Source organism: Apus apus, chromosome 1 (genome assembly GCF_020740795.1).
Source record: "Apus apus isolate bApuApu2 chromosome 1, bApuApu2.pri.cur, whole genome shotgun sequence".
Lineage (NCBI taxonomy): Eukaryota > Metazoa > Chordata > Aves > Apodiformes > Apodidae > Apus > Apus apus.
In genome coordinates this window covers 123,316,012-123,334,680 of record NC_067282.1, presented here as the reverse complement: position 1 = coordinate 123,334,680, position 18,669 = coordinate 123,316,012, and the positions used below count along the sequence as shown (strand labels likewise).

Genomic DNA, 18,669 nt, shown 5'->3' with positions numbered 1-18,669 from the left:
AATTCCTACTTGAGATACAAGACAAGCTTCTTTACAGAGCAAGGCTCTTTTCTAGAAAGGAGAGCTGTCACATTGCATTTATCCACTCGTTTCTTTCCCCCTTAGTAAAGGCTGATGCAGATTTTTAGGAATTCAATGATCAATTCAGTTTTTAAAGGCAGCCACAAAACAAAGTGACAGCACAATGCTGATTCAGAACACAGGCCCCAGACAAGACAAGAAAGTTACCGTTCGGCCTGAGAAAGGAAGGAAGCAGGTCTCTGTCCTGAAGACATAGTTCACACATCTGGCTCATAACAATTATTTCATACTGTAGAAGATGGTGCAACTGTTTGAAGGTTTCTTTTACAGAGCCTGCACTGACTGCACATGTTGTGTAATAGATATCTATACTTGCAATAAAACTACATAAACGTAACTAGAAACCAAAAAGCTCAGAGAAAGTAACACGTACTACATGTAGCAGTCTCCATTTAGTTATTTTCTATGAAAATTAAATTAAAAGCTTTTGCTTTAAGTTGGAGCTTTACTTTTAAACATATCAGTAATTTCATTTCTTCCTCGAAAGACATTTAACTGCTGATTCCAAAATGCTTCTCACAAAATAATATCCAATTCTGTTTTTTCATGAAAATTTCATAGGGGACTAGGAATAAGAATACTTATTTTAAAAATAAATTTAAAAATAAAAAAGGAGAAATAATTCTCTCACCTGGAGAAATACTTTAGCACACATTATTTTTAAGCCAAAGAAAACAATACTTCTGACACTCATGGAAACTTCTCAAATTATTTAAAGAGATGGGGAAAAATTAAAAGGAAGTTAAAGAGAAACTCAAAACCTGCAAATAGAATCTTTTTTCTGCCTTTGGGCCATACAAATTATGGCTTTTCACTCTTTCTAAATAAGGCAACTTAAAATACTTTAAAATTTTAATATGATAAATTAGGTTATATCTCTATAAATTTGTCATGATTGAGACCATAGAGACATAAAAATAATTGGAACTAGCCTCAAAAACAAGACAACCTGTTCTGCAATGAGAAAGAAAGAAGCAGCCCCTCCAAACCATTCTTAAATCTTCACCACAAATTTTAGATCAGAAGCTTCTAACTGTGGCAATAAGTTTTAATATTCATGCAGCACTATGAATTGATATGTGCACGGGTAACATGGATTTACTGGAATTCTAACCTTTTCAGCATACAGAAACATTTAATACATAGTTTACAAGAAATGACAGTCAGTTCATAGATTCTGCAGCCTCAGTACAACAATGCATTAACTGACAATAATTGTAACCATTACCATCAACCTCAGCCTTCCAAACTTGCACTCCTATGAAATTAGACACTGAACAGACCTACGAAACCCACTTACTCAAAAAAATTGATTGTGCCAACACAGAGCAAAGACCTACTTACATGGTACATCCAGACTGATTAATGACCTTAATAAACCTATACCAAGAGCAAGAATTGTTCCCCACACTGTAGGTAAGAGGAAGGAGGATGGTATTTGCAGTTTCCAAAAAACCCCAGGAGGATGACAGCAACAGACAGATACCTGCCAATATTTAAATGTCTTGCTGACAACGTAAATGTAAGCCAGTAAGAGCTACAGCTACGCTCTGTGGACACTGCTCAGTTTTCAATCCCTACTCCTACCTTGCTACCTGCTAATAGGACACTTGTATCATTCATCATAACCAATGTCACGCCACAGCAACAGCGCTTTACTGAGCAACAATGTTCTGCTCTCCCCCCCTAATCCAACTCCATTTTTTTCTTCAGTTAATAGAAGAAAAAGGGAACCTGGACAAGACATTAATTTAGGTTTTGCTGCGTAACACTTGCAACTTGGCTAAAACTAATTTACAACTGAACAGACGAACCATTGGGTGGGAGGAGCACAGCATCTCCACCCTCTCTGTGCACATGTGGCCAACTGTTACCCAAGTGTCCACAGGAAACAGCTATTAATCCTGGAGGACAAGTGAAAGAGCAGCAAGATAATGCTTAATCAGCAACCATGTGAAGCCTCTAAACACAATGATCGAAGGTCGAGTAAAGGTAGGCAAAGCCTAATGCTAAAGGCCCAGCGTTAATGATGTGGCAGTAATGCGACTTATTGATTGTTTAGCAAAGCAGCCTGTTGACTTGCCACATGGGAACACAGATCAGCAAGAAAAAGCTAGCTGCAAGGGCTGATAAAGCCAGAAAAGAAATGGGTGGAGAAGAAGAATTGCTGCAAGTTTTGAAAGGAGATAAAATACAAGGCAAGAAAAATGAAACAAAAGAGGGAATTTTCAGTTTTGGGGAAAAAAAATCCAAAAATGTTCATAAGAAATTAGAGGTGCAAGTAGGCACATGGAAATGAAATGCTCAAGTATATTTAACTCAAGAAATTCAATGTACCTACTCTACAAACCTTGGAAGCGACTCCCCTCAGAAGTAAATAAATAATCACTGCTGGTGAGACTCTCAGAAACTGCTAAGATGACCTAGGGTTTACACCCTGTGCAACACAGATCATTATTTCACCCAACAATCGCAAACCCATGGGCTTAGTTACGGGATATGTTTTGAAGAAACATCTAATTCTACTTTAAAGATTACAAACACCCCATGTCACTAAATTGCCCCTTAACTAATACAACAGTCAATTATCTTCACTCAAAAATACCTGTCATTTCTACTCTGCCATGCCTAGCAACAAGTCTCGACCTAAATATGGACACACATTTGCTAGATTAAATGGCCCTTCAGCACCAGAAAAAATTTTCCCCAATACACATACTTTAAAAGCACAATTAAATGACACTAAATAAATAATTATTTTTCTTCAATTTTTTAGTTCCTTACTCTAATGTCTTCTTCCCTAGAGAAATTTAACTTAATTAAAGAAAGAATTCATGGGCCTCAGCAAGCACCAGAACTCTGATGAAATTTTCCTTGATGAGCTGGAAGTTTGTTTCAGTCTTTTCTCCATTAGATAATGATATTGAGTAGTACTAATTGGCAGAGTAATTTCATCAGTGAAGATTTAGTCCTGTCAATTAAAACAATCTTTCTCTCAGTATCAGACATAACCAGGTTTCCCCAAAAACAAGAAAGCAATTCACCTTTTCATTAATTTGGAAGATAAAGTTTAGTCAAAGCTATTCGGGCAGATCATGACCTAAGTAGGCAACTGACAAATGACATGATAATGCAAAAGCAGCTATATCACAACATAAAAATTCTCCCACATCTTCCTTATCTTATAAGTAGGAGCAAAAAATCTAAAGGACAGGAAGTGTTTCAGTGCTTTCTGTCACCAATTTAAGTAGCAGAATGGCTGGAGATAACGGTTTCACCAGACAATGGTCATTTTTGTCCATGGATGGCTCCACAGACTAAAGTTGTACACAGGTCCAGAACACCAAAGCAAACATACTAAAAGAAAATGGTTTCCAGTAGGACCAATTACTCCATGTTCCCTACTTGCCAAAATTCAATATCCAGATATCTCCATATTTCCTCAGAAATAGAAGTTGCACGGATTGTTAAGTATTACTTTAATACATCTTGTATATTAACATGTCAACCACAATCTAATTTATTGTCATATTGCCAGCAGCTAGCAAAGGTGGCAACTAGTGCCTATATTATCCTTCCCATGAAAGATGGATACAAATATTCCTGTGGAAACAAAATTGTCAAGAGAAAGAATGAAAACTTGCGGACAGATAAAGCCTATGTGACACATGGTGACAGAAACAAGAAATGGCCAACAAAGCTGTCTTTTTATTCTATAACCACACTTATTTACTGATGCAGCAATGTATGAAACTTCCTGGATTCAATTAGAATTCCACTTCTATCTAAATTATATCTGAATTACTACTACCATAGCACTGCTTTCACTACGGAGTTATGTGGAAACCCCAGAACTCTTCTGCCTTAGGAGTATTCCCACCAGTTGCAACCAAGTTATTGCAACTTCCAATCAAGTTTTAAAGACCATGAGGGAGACACAAACACAGAGACAGAGCAATTCAGGGTAGAATGGACCTCAAGATGTCATCTAGCTCAACCTTCAGCTGAAGTACCATGAACGCTAATTTGGACAATGTTGCCTAAGCTTTTGTTTAGCTGGACCTTGAAAACCTCCAGGGTCAGAGGTTCCCCAACCTCTCTGGGGAATCTGCTGTGATCCTGACCAGAAGACCATAGCACATGGAGGAGTCACTGATGCACACAAGAGCCCAGCTGAGTAGGCCCATGCCTGCACTGTGCTACATGCAGCCAGCTCAGGGTAACTGAGGAGCCTGCAGGCAGCTCCTGCTGGGTACCAGCAATTATGCCACCCGGGTGGCCATGCATTTATCTAATAGGGTGGCTAGAAGTTCTCATGAGAGCATCCCCTTTTGCTTGACAGTGGAAATGATGGATTCAGTCGTTCTCTTGTAAGGAAACCCAACAACAGCTTGAAGAACCAACAGGCGGTAACTGTTTCTATGGATGAGGTCTGCAGAGTAGGTTGCACACAGGCTGGAGGTCTATTTGACACTGCATAACTCAGGGTTCCCAGCATCAAAGCAGATGTAACGTTATCTATACTAGTCTCTCTTTATAATGTTCGCTTTAATAAATAGCAATTTCAAGTAGGTGCAAAACAAACTTTACCCGTTCCACTTTATGACCATTGTCTCCCAGGCTCCTGCCATGCAACTCTGCGTAATCTGGCTCCATTTTCTTCCTAACCTCTACTTTGATATTAGCAGGCTGCCAGGAGGTCCCTCCAAAGCTTCATCTCCATGCAGCTTTGGGTCCCCCAACCTCTCTTCATAGCTCACATGTTCAATGACCACCTTTATGGCCTTTACAGCCTTCCAGTGGGATGGCAGAGAGCAAAACTGGATGCTGTGGTTTAGGTGTGGTCTATTAAGCGCTGAGTAAACAGGAATAATCACTTTGTTCAGCCTAGTGGCTACACTCCTGTATGCTACCAGGGTATGTTGCTGACTCATGTAGAGCATTTCCAGCTTGTATACCCTTGAAAACCAAGTTATTATTCTGTCTCATATGAAGGACTTCATATACGTCCTTTCTGGATTTCATGAAGGTCCTGTAAGATTGCTGCTCCATCCTGTTTAGGTCTCTCTGAAATGTAGCCCTGCCCTTGAGCATACTGACTGCTCCCCAGGTATGGTACAATGCAGCTCCAGGTCAGTGACAAAGATATTAAGCAGGACAGGTCCCAGAACAGAGACAGGAGGAACTCCTTGTAACAAGCCTCCAAGGTGGAGCATGAACCACTGCTGAGAATAAACCAAAACCAACCTCCTTGCAATTTACCTAGTTGCTTGGATAGCTTTTATTGTTATCTACAAATTCCACCTTCAAGTATTTGTACAGTATTTTGGTGTAAATCACCGATTCATTAAGATCTTTTCTGTATTGCCAGATTATTTCATATTTATTTGTAAGCTTCAGTTAACCAGTTTTTAAATTCACTTAACACACTACATCAACATCTCAAATGGGGGACCCAAAAAACCCCTAGTGGAAGCAGGTATCACAAAAAATGGCCAATTTCTTTATCTCAGTATCAGTATCTTCTATAATCTTAGATCTCAGACATTTTCAGTTTTCATCTTATCATTTACAACATTAAATAAATGTCATAAACCAGTCACACTAAACTATGCTGAAGCCATTACACACTAAGGAAACTACCCGGAGATGTTTCCAACAGAGTATGGCTGTAAGGAAATGAGAAAGGTTTCCATTTTTAAAAGCTAAAATTCCCTCTTTAAAAACCTCCTCTTTTGAGAGCTTTTCTCAGCCATCCTCTTCTTCACTACCACCCTCCTCTACAAGGACCCCATCCTACTTCAGATCTATGGATCTAAAAAGTCAAATTGATGAACAATGGATATGTAAAGAGGTTCAGTGGAAACAAGTGCTTCAAATTATTTAAATCAGTACCATCTCTGTTTACAACTGTCTCCTATCCTATCATCACTCCCTCAAATGGTGATTTAATCTGTTTAACACCACTATTAGCTGCACTTCCTGACTTACATAGCATTAAAAAAACACTTAAGCTAAGGGTTTGTTGGGCAGATCATGACCATTTTTTTTTAAGTAACTTTTAAAAGTCTGGGCACATCCTATTACACCAAATCTGTACAGTCAAACACAGATCTAGATGTACAACTGGAAAACAGCCCTCAGATAAGCCTTAGGGCACCACTGTTAAAACAAGATTATTTCATGAAGGAGGGTTAATGGACACATTGGTCAAGTAACTTTTAAACCTAAGCATGTTTTATTAGAGTCAGCTAAGGAGTTCCATTAAGTAACATTCTGCAACTTCATAAAGCATATAGGCAGAAGGAGCTGTTATATATTTAGTTTGATTTTCTGGACATCTCCATCCATTAAATTTCATTCAGGTACCCTTAAAACTGGTTAAAAAACTACATTAAAACTCTAGTTCTTCTCAGGTTCCCTACAGCTATGCATGCCAGACAGAAGAAGGAGAGGTATTAAAAATATCTCTATGAAAGTCTTCGTAAGAAGACAGAGTGTAGCAGGAAACTAATATAAAACTCCTCCTTTATTCTTCCCCTTTTCAGAGAGTGGAATTACACTGCAATCCTTCAGCTCTCTGCTATTTCCCCATTACATTTAAAGTTTTTAAAAGGACAGTGCGAATGCACATAATCCTGGTTTGGTCCCTTTAGTATTCCAGGGAACAAGTTATCCAAGCCTGCTTATCAGAAAACATTAAGAACAGTTTTTAAAAATGTTAAATGCAGATGCTGCATCACATCCTTGCCACAGTCAGTAAATCACTAATTACTCCATGTAGACAGTTCAGAAAACAGAAACATCCAACATTCCTATTCACATATTAAAATGTTACCAGCTGCCTCTAAGAAACCCATATCTGAGACAGCATTTTTTTCACCTGTATTTATGACTAGAAAGATAAAAAACCCTCTTTAACTCTCAAGGTCATTGATTCCTTTGGTTTCCCACATCAGGCATCTATATTTTTAGTATCCAAGCTTTAAGAAATAGAAAAAGGGAAGTTGGTGGCAAGTATTGCTACCTCCATAACCAGACTGCTTGTTAACAATTCCTCCATATGAGAAAGGTGGGTAACAGTGAGCAAACTAAGTAGAACCATGTTCCTGTTTCCAAATAAACATGCTAGATGGCTAATGCCAAATAAGTCGTTTGCAAAATAAAGGCTGTTCCAGCAATGCACTGATATACTTCCTATGCAAGAAGAAATTCTGCATCCTCTATCTTGGTAATAATTAAAAATGCTGAAGTGCTAACACGTTTTTTTTGTTCGTTTAACAAAACTGAAAGGATTTTTAAATTAACTGTAGTTTAAAACAACCGTAGTTTAAACTCAAATTTGGTGACCACCAGAGGTGAATGGATGAAATCAGTTGCTTCTGCAATAAGCACCTGGTGTACACACCTTTTGAAACTATGGGATAACACAGGCTGGAAGTGACTCCAGAGGCTTTCAGCCCAGCTGCCTGGTCAGAGTGGAGTCCAGAATCAGGCTGCTTAAGGTACTATGGGTCCAGAAGCAGGCTGCTTAAGGTATTACCTAGTTCTGAGTATACCCACTTACTACCATGAAGAGTCCAGATCTACTTAAAATGCTTAAAAACACACTTTCTCACTGCTCCTGTTACACCCAGGTAAATTCATGATGTAGACTGACAAGGTCAGAGGCACCACACTGAATAGCAGTTACTAGCAAAAGCAATAAAATGGATCTTTATTGACTTTTATTCTTGCTGAACTCACAAACACAGGAAGAAAACCAACTGGTGGAAAAACAACTGAAGCCTGTGCTTCAGACACACAACTTCTACTACTGGTTATGCATGAACCACAACATCCACCATTCACAGTCAAACTCCCAGCTGATTTATCAAGTTTAGAGTGTGAAAGATTCTTTATACTTGCAAACTTAGGAAGTCACACCATGGAATCATAACATGTTGCTTTAAGCAGAGAAGTATTGGGTAGGTTTTGAAATAAAGTGACACAGCAAATGTCTAAGCTTTACCGCAAACAGCTGAAAATTTCACATGCACAAATGCATCCAACTGAATGAAAGTAACACATACTGCAATAGTAGCAATCAATCACACACACACACAAACCCAAAAAAACCAAAAACAAAAACAAGCACACACAAAAAAAAAACAAAACAAAAAAAACAAGACAAAACCAAAAAAACCACACACCAAAAACACAACAACTGAAAAGTTTAAATAAAGTAATGCCTACAGACTTCTGCAAACTCTGGAGGGGCTTCACCATGTTAGGCACCACACAAATACGTAGCAAGTTCCCTCAAGAGCTTATGGTCTAAGGCCCTGAACTCCAGCACACCATCCTTCAACTGACCTCTACAGGTGCAGGTACCTCAATCTGCCATGTAACTGAACATTGGTGAGGGTGAAAGAATGCAGAGAAGTGATCAGCAACCATTTTGAGATGACACAGAAGGTCATGGAGAAGATGGGACCTCACCTTCCTATCCACTACATTATAATTTTTCCTTTTATTTAATTTAGCCCAAAGATTCTGCAGAGAAGAATGAGACTTTTCAACCCAAGCACATGGCTAGTATTTATCATCCAAAAGAGCAAAGACATAGTGCAAATCTATTCAGCTCTCCCATACTTAAGTTTCAATAAAACAGTGAGATAGCATGGTCAATTTTTATTCACTCTATTTTTCTCACACTGTTCATGATTTTTATGTGCTACTTCAGCTGCTAGAGTGTTTTCAGTTTGACTGAGGTCATGCTTTCTGGATCACATTTTTATTTAACTGAGAGTCAAAACATCAGCATTAAAATAAATGGGAGCATGCTATATATTAGTTCTGACAGTAGGATATGACAAACAAGCAGTATATGTGAAGAGTTTTTTTATAATGTTCTTTTAAACATATAAGCTGTTTCGCACATCACTTTCCAGCATCAGTCTGCTTTTGATACTCATATGGAATACCTTGGATTGCCATTTTAGATAGCAAAGAAGAAAAAGGAAAAGCTACTTGCCTCAGATTAAACAGAATTACAAAAATGGAACAAGAACTCCAGCATCCCAGTGCAATGTTGTAATGACAACAGCTCCCTTCAGCTCTTCCGTGATTATTATACCTATTGTTTACCCGAAGCAACTCTCTTAGTTTCTAGGATGTTAGCAAAGAATATGTCAAGCTTTAGGAAAAAAAAAACCTTTTTGCATTTTCACTATCTGGTATCAGATCTCAATTGTTTAAATAGAAATTTTTCCCAGAGCCAGCACTAAGATGGAACTTCAACAGTTACTGTTAGGGATTCAACCCAGCCTAAGCATCAACCTTGCTTTACCTGCATCTATCTTGTGAGCAGGTGAGTAGGTAAAAGAACAATCAAAATAGTATCAACAGGCTTTCAGTCAGCTGGCCAAATAAAAAGTGATTTAAAAAATAAAATCACAGTTGCTTAAAACGCCGACTTCTTAAAAACATAAATAAATAGAAGTTAATATAAAGAAAGGAACATACACAAAACGGTTTTCAGGTAAAAAAGCATGCTGATGTTAGATACCTGTCTTCAAAACACTTTCCTGACTATCAGATTTATGGCATTACTATGGTTTCTTTTAATGGGAAAGGCAGAAAGCAGCTCCATGCCCCCCTCAAAAAAACCCCAACAACTAAAAAATAAAACAGTAAAAACCAAAACAAACAAACCCAAAACAAAAACTGCATACACTCAAATATAAACTGAAAGTTGTCCTCAATCCACATACAATACAGTAACGTGATAATTACACTAGGAAAGGATGAACCTACAAAAAGCCTGAGAGATATATGTGTTTGCAACAGAAACTCTGAAGTTATTTTTGCTCATCCTAAATGGCAAGAGACTCTCTGAGACTGAAAGCAGAATTTTTCTGCTGCCATGTCATTCTTTTGCTATGGGTTCCCAGATTTCCTAAGTGAAAAAAAACAGAATTGTACAATGCTTCCAGCCTTACTCATTCCTCAGCAATACATGGGCACTGAGGACACAAACACAATTTTAAAAAATCTCCTATCAGTGTTTAGTCTGAAACTGATGTTTAGGTTTTTTTGGCTGGTTCACATGAAGTCTTCTTTGCTCTCATATTTGTTCAGTTACCAGATACTTTCCATAAGTTCTGTTTCTCTAGCAGAGCAAAATCACTGTTCCCCCTAAGTCTGTATTACAGATTGTATACACAAACGATTTAAGTTTTGCTTTTTGCTGTTAGAAAAATGGCAAAGCCATTTACATTACCTTTTTATCCTCAAACTCTATAACTAAGATTGGGGACTAGAAGCAGTCGTGTCAATCTGGAATTCTCCAGCATCAATCTTCTTCCCACTCATGACAGTTCCATAAAGAACTGCTTGCTGCTCCTTCTCCACAGAGGTTTGAAGCTAGAATTACTCTTCTGTGAACCAACTCCATCTTTCCCCCAGTTTCTCCACCTGTACACGCAAGGTAAGAGGAAAATGGCGTCTTGCACCTGAATTTATTTTGTGATATAGAATCACATGATTCTATATTATAATTCTGTATTCTGATCTATTCTTCTCTCACTCCTAACTCTACTTGAGTACCTGATTCTATACTTTTTTTTTTCTGTAGCAGCTTCTCTGGTATATATACTACACTGTGTCTTACTACAGTCACCTTCATCTCAGCAGTGTAGAAATAGCACAGAAGCAAGAATACTCAACCTCAGTTCTAACTCCTCTCCACAGCATCCTTCCTGCAGGTTTAGTGAAACATGTATGTCCACATGTGAGGGACAGAAAGGACATTCCTAGTTATTTCCTTACTTTCAGATGTATTTAACTGTGTCTTACTATGTTTAACTTCACAAAACATGGTGGAAACTAAGGTACTGAAGGTCAGAGCCTGAAACACCCTCCCCTCCCCTCTTTTCTTCTGAACTACTGTTTCATGTCTGAGCTCCAACCTTAGTCTAAAGGCCCACTGCCCAAGCTGGTCCTTCCTCTCTTATGCTCAGTGACCGCCCCTTGCAGACTGTCACTTAGATTGTAGTTTAAGATCAGTGGGACTGGATCTCACAAGTTGCTTTCAACTTTGTCTTCCCTTAAAACTCCACTGTCCTTTTATCCAGGGTAATAAACAGACCTTGCAGTCAGCAAAAGGGAGACTCCAAGAAATTGTTTTCAACACGTGATCCAGAAATGAAGATCATCAAGGAATTCTTCTAAGGAGTTCATAAAAGATCAAGAAAAAACAAACCAACAACAAAAACCCCTAACACCAAACCAAGACTTACTAGTGAGCTTAAACATACTACTCATTGACTACACTCAAGCAGCAGAAAACTTGGGAAGAAAAATGAGTGTCAGAAAGCAAAAAACACTTAAAAAAAATCCATGTCATGTATAAGAATCAAATTCACTTTTTGAAATGACAAAAGCATTGCTGGGACAAATTTTATGTAATAGACCATAGTAATAGAAGAATATGGTCTCAGTACAAATTATTCCGTTTTCTTGAAGGACTTCAATCATATGTGAATTTAAACCCGCCTTTGCTTATCTAGGAATGCCAAGGAAGTCCATTGAGAGAGAAAGAAGTATCTCTTTCACAAATGAACAAAGCCATACCGTGGCCCCACCTGTCACAACTTTTAGGGCATGAAACAATTCCATCATACAGATATATGACATCACTGATAAAGCTTATAAACTCCTATAAGCTATTACCTCTGAAGGAATGCAATCAAAATCAGAGTTAAAATCAGCCACTTCTAAAGCATCTGAATACCTTGAAACTGAACTGGCTGACTTACAAATTCTCATCACCCTAAGGATACTGTTTTCTAAATGTAAAATTCTCTGAAGACAAAGTCAAGTGAACAAGAGTGGCTCTGATGCAAAATTGATTATTTCTTTATCACCTTAATATCAACATCATATTTGTAAAAACAAGTGGCTAGGAAATTACCAAAATTGAGCTCTTTGTTAGAAAATGAAAGGCATATCTGTATTTATTCTGATACAAGATCAGTATGCATTTCTTCTCTTGAGTCGGGTCTAGAGACATGACTACAGCCTCCTCACTAAACCAGTATTCCATATCCTTCGTATTCTTTTTTTATTGCTATTCTGTTTTATCCTCTCAGACCTCATCCGGCCTGACACCTTTCCATCTCCTTTCCAATAAGCCCTCCTCCAGTGCAGCAACTTCCTTGAAAAGCGCACTCTCCCGTCAGGTAAAGTAAATCTGTTTCACCTACTTCTGCAACACACTCTGTTTCCCTGCTGCTCTTTCATGCTGCCACACAGCCACGCTTTTAAGTAGACCATGAGTCTGCACCTTGGAAATGCCTGAAAGCCGTTCTCAGCAACGCTACAGAATCTGCTTAGGTGTTTCGCTCGGGGCCTTTTCTCCTCGTTAAACCACAATGAAGAGACAACGTGCCAGAATCAGACACTAGAAGTCAAGAAGAAGCCGCCTGACTTTCACTGAAGTTTGGAGAGCACGCCATCACCCTCGCCAAGGCGCCCGGCACCTGTCAGAGGCTGGGGGGGGGAGCTGGAGGGGGTCTGGCCGTCACTCCCGAGCCTGCCTCTCTGCCCCTTGCTCAGGCAGGTTGGCCCGTCTGCTTGGCTTGGCTTGGCTCGGCTCGGTCTCCCGCGGGAAGAAGCCTGCCGCAGGGAAACCAGCGAGAAAGCCTTTTTTTTTTCCTTCTTCTTCTTCTTCTTTCTCCCTTCTCCTGTTGAGGAGGCAGCCCCAAGCTCCTGTCAAGGAGCAGAAACCACACCGAGGCAGCCCCAAGCTCCTGTCAAGGAGGAGAAGCCACACCGAGCCCGCCCCATTGTGAGCGAATCCCCCCCTCACACACCGCACACACACACGCACAGACACGCACCCCCCGGCGACCTGCCGCGCACCCCCGGTTGGGGCGGGGGGGGGGGGGGAAGGGACAGACAGACACACAGACAGACACACAGACAGACGCACGGCGGGCAGCGGGAGCGAGGGGGAAGCCGCTCCCAGGGGGGAAGGGGCGGCCAGGCCTGATCCCGAGCCCTCGCCGCGCCCCCCGTTCCCTTCCCCGCCGCAACCACCGCCGCCACCGGGGAGCGCTCGGGCCGCGGCGGCCGATGGCCCCGCAAACGGCGGCGGAGAAGGAAGAGGAGGAAGGGGAAAGAACCAGCGAGAAAAGGAAACCTGGGTCTCACCTTCCTTTTCGGCCCGGGCCGCGTGAAGGAGCACCGCCGCGGCGAAGAGCAGCGCTGCGCCCCGCCAGGCAGCCGCCCAGCTGCCGGCGCGGGAGGAGCAGAAGGCGCGGGAGCGGTGCGGGGAGCGGGAGCGGTGGGGGGAGCCGGGCGCCGCCTCCCGCCGCGCCGCCATCGCGCTGCTCGCGCTGCTCCTGCTGCTGCCGCCGCCGCCGCCGCCGCCGGTGCGGGGCCGCCGTGTCTCCAGCCGGGCCGCGGCGCGCGCGGAGGAGCTCGGGCCGGGGGCGGGGCGGGCGCCTGACGCGTGTGTCACGGCGCGGGGCGGGGCGGGGCGGGAGCGGGCGCCATCTTAACTGCGGGCGAGCCGCCCTCCTCCCCTTGCGCCCTTCTCCGCGGCAGAGAGCGGGTCGTTTCGGGTCTCCTCGTTTGTTTGTTTTAATGTTGCGCCTCTAAGGTCTTCTGCGGGGGCTAGCTGTCCCCGGTGGGGACGTTCCTGCCCCCTCATCACTCTTTTTCTCCTCATCCGGGGTCGCTCCCATTGTTTCCCTACGGGGGCTTTTTTCCCTGCCCGCACCCAAGATGGCGGCGGCGGCGGGGGGTGGGGAGGTGCGGGGTTGTTGTCTGTGGCGCGGGACGAGGCCGGGAGTGATGCTGCCCCAGCTCATCGTGGGTTCAGCGGCAGAGGGAAAAGCCTGCAGGACAGGCTTTGCTTTCTTGACCTGGCTTGGCTTTCTTTCGCGTAAAAAAAAAAGTGGTGTGTACCAGTGCCCTGTTCCTTAAATCTTTCTTTTCCCTGCACGATCAACATGTTACGTTGGGCTTGGAAGTGCTTGGGCGTGTTGAATTTCAGCTGTCACAACAGCATCATAGATTCGGGTAATTTAATAGATCCAGAGTCTATGAGGGCCTGACTAATGTAGAGCTAACTGAAGACTAGCATTTGTTACGGCTCTTGCACAATCGTAATTTGCTCTTTATTGTTAGAACGCTCCAAAGATACCTTGAAATCCTGGACACACTTGTATTCAACTATGGCCACAGCATCAGCTAGGCTTGTTTTGAAGGGAGAAATGGAAATTTAGAAACACTGGGTCAAAACCTTTCCCAGCAACTGTGGTCATTTCCAGAAGATGTATGAGCAATCAAGGTAAAGGCCTCTGTGTAATTACTAATCATTCAAACTTGCATAATCTTTTGACCACTGCATTGGAAAAGGACATGCATGAATTGGAGACTTAGGAGCAGGAGTCTCTTTTCACAGTTCTCAGAAGCACCCAAACCGCGGTAAATATAAAGCCTGATCACTGCTGTGGACAGAAGCCCACATGTTGACTTCTGTGGGGGATAGGTATGTACATTAAATTGCACAATCAAATCTAAGTAAAGAACTTGGAAAGACAAACGGCAGCTAGTGCTGCTGCTTTAGTACAGTGGGCACTGTATGATCTTGATTTTGCCTTCTTAACGAGGCTGCTGGTGTATGTGCATTATTTTTCTAGAAAAAGAAGTCAGCTATTTTCTATTTCATGTATTTCAAATCCAGTATTGCACAACTGAGCAGCCAGACTTTGTCGCTCTAATTCATGCTGCAGAGCATCCTGTCCACTAAAATAAATGGGAATTCTAATGAAACTAAGATGTAAGGATGGGAAAATCTGCCTCTGAGTAAAAATGGGAGTGCCAGCTATGTTGTTAAAAAAAAAAAAGCCATTATATAAACGAGAGAACAACTGTGAGTCCTACCATTATGCTATGTGTGAATCTTAGACCTTACAGCATTAAAATATGTGCATTTTTTAATTGTTCTATATACAGAATGTCTTTTTCAATAGATGTTATTAGATGTGTAGGAAACAAATAGCAGACAGTACATATTCTTCCTTTCGTCATTGTCCAGAACTCTCACTGTTTTCTGTACAGGAAAAAAACAGTACAATATGGTTGAATGTCTGTAAATGATAAAGCAAAAAAGCATTCTGTTAATTTATTTCTGAATTAATTTGGGTTGTATTATTTAATACATGTTTGAGGCTCTTCAAGTTGCTTGGTTTTGCATGCAGTGCATATAAATATTAACATTTGGATACTGCAGTATTGCTTGAGCCTGTTGAACAGTTTTGTGCGTTGTTTTTAAATTCCTATACAAAACCAAACCAAACCAACTTATAATAAGCTATGACAAAACACAGAATATAGTTCTTTTGGAAATGCACTTGTGTTGACAAACAGAAATTGCACGTTCAAAGAAAAAGCTCTGCAGCTGACTTGTCAGATGAAGGAGTGGCCTGTTCTACAGAGAACACATCAGAAAGGCTTTGAAGTGGGAAGCCATACTCTGAATTCTGCAGCTATTGTCTGCTTTGGTAGCATGATTATTAAAACACAGTAAACTTAGTGCCAGAAGGAGGTATAGTTGGTCTCCCTTCAGTCTTGCCTGCCTTTAGTGGAAAGGTGTGTGCTTAAAGACTCTGCAACATTTACTGACCTATCATAGTTTAAAGTATTCCTTCTATGCACACCCTGTCAGGGAAGTTACCTTCATTGATAATTTACATGTGTTTTCTGGGCAGGGAACCAGGACTGCTAAAATACAGATGTGTGGTTTTTGTCCTACCACCTTTGCTACGGAGGTAGTAACTTCTGGGAGAGTGACAGAGCAGTTAATTAGAAGCCATAATCTCTTAAACTGCTGGTACTCATTAGAGGTTATCTGTCATGACTCCAAAAGCCGTCATCAAATGTTTGACCCGCCTTGTCTCTCCTGCAGGGGGATGCCTCTTCTGTGGGACACAGATTAAATCCAGGTGATGTTGCACTTTAATAAATTATAAATGTTCGTGGTGTCCCTTTCTCAGGTTCTGCTCTCAGGAACTCACAGTGGGAAATACAGTCTCTTAAGCTGGCGTTGGGATTTCTCATGTGAATGTGCCCCAGGTTACTTCCTCTCTACTTTTCTCAAATGTTGTCCATGGTGAACTGGTTGAAAATAAACCAAAGAAAGAAATGGGGACAGAGGAGGCTGTTGGATCATCCAATCAACTTTCCTGTTGGTACAGACTTACCCTGGTAGCTTGTTTATTAGTGTTTCTCAAATTCTTCTTAAAATAAGTTAACTGAAAGAATTCCTACCACTTCCTCTGAAAAATTTGCACAAGCTCTGATATTCACTCTTTTCTCCACCCTCTTTTCATTTACTCCTACTTGTTCCCCTACGTGTAAGCCCAAGTATTTCCTCCCCATCCTTCAGGTTTGCATTACTTAAGCATTTATTTGCTGGCTGAAGACACGCGTCCATCTACCTCTTCTTCAGCGCAACTAGATGTATTAAGCTCTTTTAACCTTTCTCTAGAAAACCCGTCTTCCAGATAATTCTTGCTGCTGTTCCTCAAATTGCCTCATTTGCCTCGACGTTATGATGGATTGCACAGAAATGATGCACATGCCAGCCCTGAGTCTGCGAGGGAAACACTGTCCTTTCAGAAGCGTTTCAATGAGCTTGAGCTGCCAAAATCAGCTGGCATCCCTTCAGCGCTTTGCATCACTTGGCTATGTTTTTGGGCACCCTGAAACTGGGCTTACTACCCCGTGGATCTGTGGTGTGTCTTTTACATGCCAGTACTTTGCAGCTCTGGTACTCAGCTGGAGCTTTGTGCTGAAGGCAACCCTGCAATGAGGACAAGTGGCTCAGGGCTCCTCCTCTGTGCTTTGTTGTCTGTTCCATCCTCCAAGTCATTGGAGGGCTTTGTTTCCAACATGCTGTTTGCAGCACTGTGAAACTTGTGCATGAAGAAAACTGAGTAAATAGGATATACTGGGGCTTTAATATTCAGGATTGTCTACAAGATTATTTTCACTGAACCCTTGTTATTTTTTACATAATGACTTTATTTTCTATGTAAACAGGTAAATTTACCTTTTTATGTTTTGTTTTACTTCTGTTTTCTGTTCACTTAACCACTTGTGATCATACACCAAATATATAATAGAATTTTTGTTAACCTATTGAGAAAAAAATGTCCTTTGTTTCTTCAAGAATGTTACATTTTGTGAACTAAGTGTAATGATCCAGAAGTTACTTTCTCAGAGAAAGGGATGCTCACCTTCTGATCAGGCTCATTATTTATGTAGGCTACACACTTGTGCAATAAGAGTCTGCTTTCAGCTTTCCCATGGCAAAAACCATGACACTGTAATTTTTGTTTATCAGTTTCCTCTAATAAAAGACATTATGCAGTGTTTTGCTGACATTACTGCTAGCTGTAGTATCACTGTTGTGAACTACGATGTGAACGATCGCTGTGGGTACATACCTGGAAAATTGCAAGCAATAAACATGACCCTCATTCATTTGATGACCAGTTCACATTTCTTTACTGCTACTTCATGTCACCTAACAGCTGTATCACAGCCCCCCTCTCCAACTGGGATCCCAGCACCAGACAGAATGGGCTAGTCTGATCTGGGATAACCTAATGAGTTGTTTCTGGCATATAGGTTTGATGTATAACAGGTGAAGGCACCCAGAGGAGGCTGGCTAGAAATGAGTGTTGTGTGTCTGTAGTACAGAGACAGGAGCTCTCTGTGCTGAGTGACAGACTGCTCTTACTTCCCACTACCAGTGTCCTCATGCCCTATCCCATGTGGGGATCCACTGGGACATAGAAAACTTGAGAGATGCAGCACAAAGGGCTCACTCCTACCATAAAGTCCAGCGTAGCAGACTTCAACACCAGGTGAGCTCTGTGCTTAAGGGTACTGTCAGGGAAAGGCACTGCTTCAGCTCAAGTGTGTGCTTGTTAGACGCCTTCCTAGTATGCTCCAAACTTCCAGACTCATTCCCCAGGGGAGCAGCAATGCAGCCCCCTTTTGCTGCCAGCACAATAGTATTGCCTTCTCAGTGTTTGGCAGCCTGGCACAATTCCTAGTGTAGTTGATAGGTGTTTTGTTTTGACAGCAAGGTGTTCAATATTTATTCCCCTCCTGCTCCACACTGATTCAGCAGCACTGGAACTTTGTAACACAAGGACTCCCCGCAAAGATAGTCTGCTAGAAAATCAGGACTGCTGACATCCTATTGTAATGTGGTACCCACAGCAGCATACCAGATAGCTGCTAATTATGTTGTGAATTCTGTGTTTTGATTTTTCTGAAAAAACACCCCTGACTGCAGAAACAACCCACTGATGCATTAGAAAGAAGAGAAAAGAGGAAGAAATAGAAAACGAATGGGCCCGAACAGAGTGCTGTCCAGACAAATAGCCTATTCAGCCCAAAGATACACAGACCACATCCCTAAGTTCCTAAAGCTTTTCTGAGTATGGAGACTTCATTGTAAACCTGTTCTTTCAGTTCAGTGGGATTTCTTCCAAAATGGTGATATACTCAGCTATGTGT

At 41.5% G+C, this 18,669-nt stretch overlaps 1 protein-coding gene and 1 long non-coding RNA gene across 2 annotated transcripts in view; one reads left to right on the top strand and one right to left on the bottom strand.

Annotated features, from left to right (window-relative positions):
* Positions 1–13,494, bottom strand: part of TMEM131 (transmembrane protein 131) — a 99,805-nt gene extending 86,311 nt beyond the window's left edge. Inside the window, exon 1 of the mRNA XM_051610271.1 lies at positions 13,279–13,494. Coding sequence (XP_051466231.1) covers positions 13,279–13,450 — 172 coding nt within the window. The 5' untranslated portion in view covers positions 13,451–13,494. The remainder of the gene's footprint in view (positions 1–13,278) is intronic.
* A 425-nt stretch (positions 13,495–13,919) lies between these two features.
* On the top strand, positions 13,920–17,591 carry LOC127380925 (uncharacterized). Its single transcript, XR_007888609.1, has 3 exons — positions 13,920–14,029; positions 14,537–14,623; positions 16,043–17,591. It is a non-coding gene; the product is annotated as an uncharacterized LOC127380925 (long non-coding RNA).
* The last annotated feature ends 1,078 nt before the right edge of the window (positions 17,592–18,669 follow it).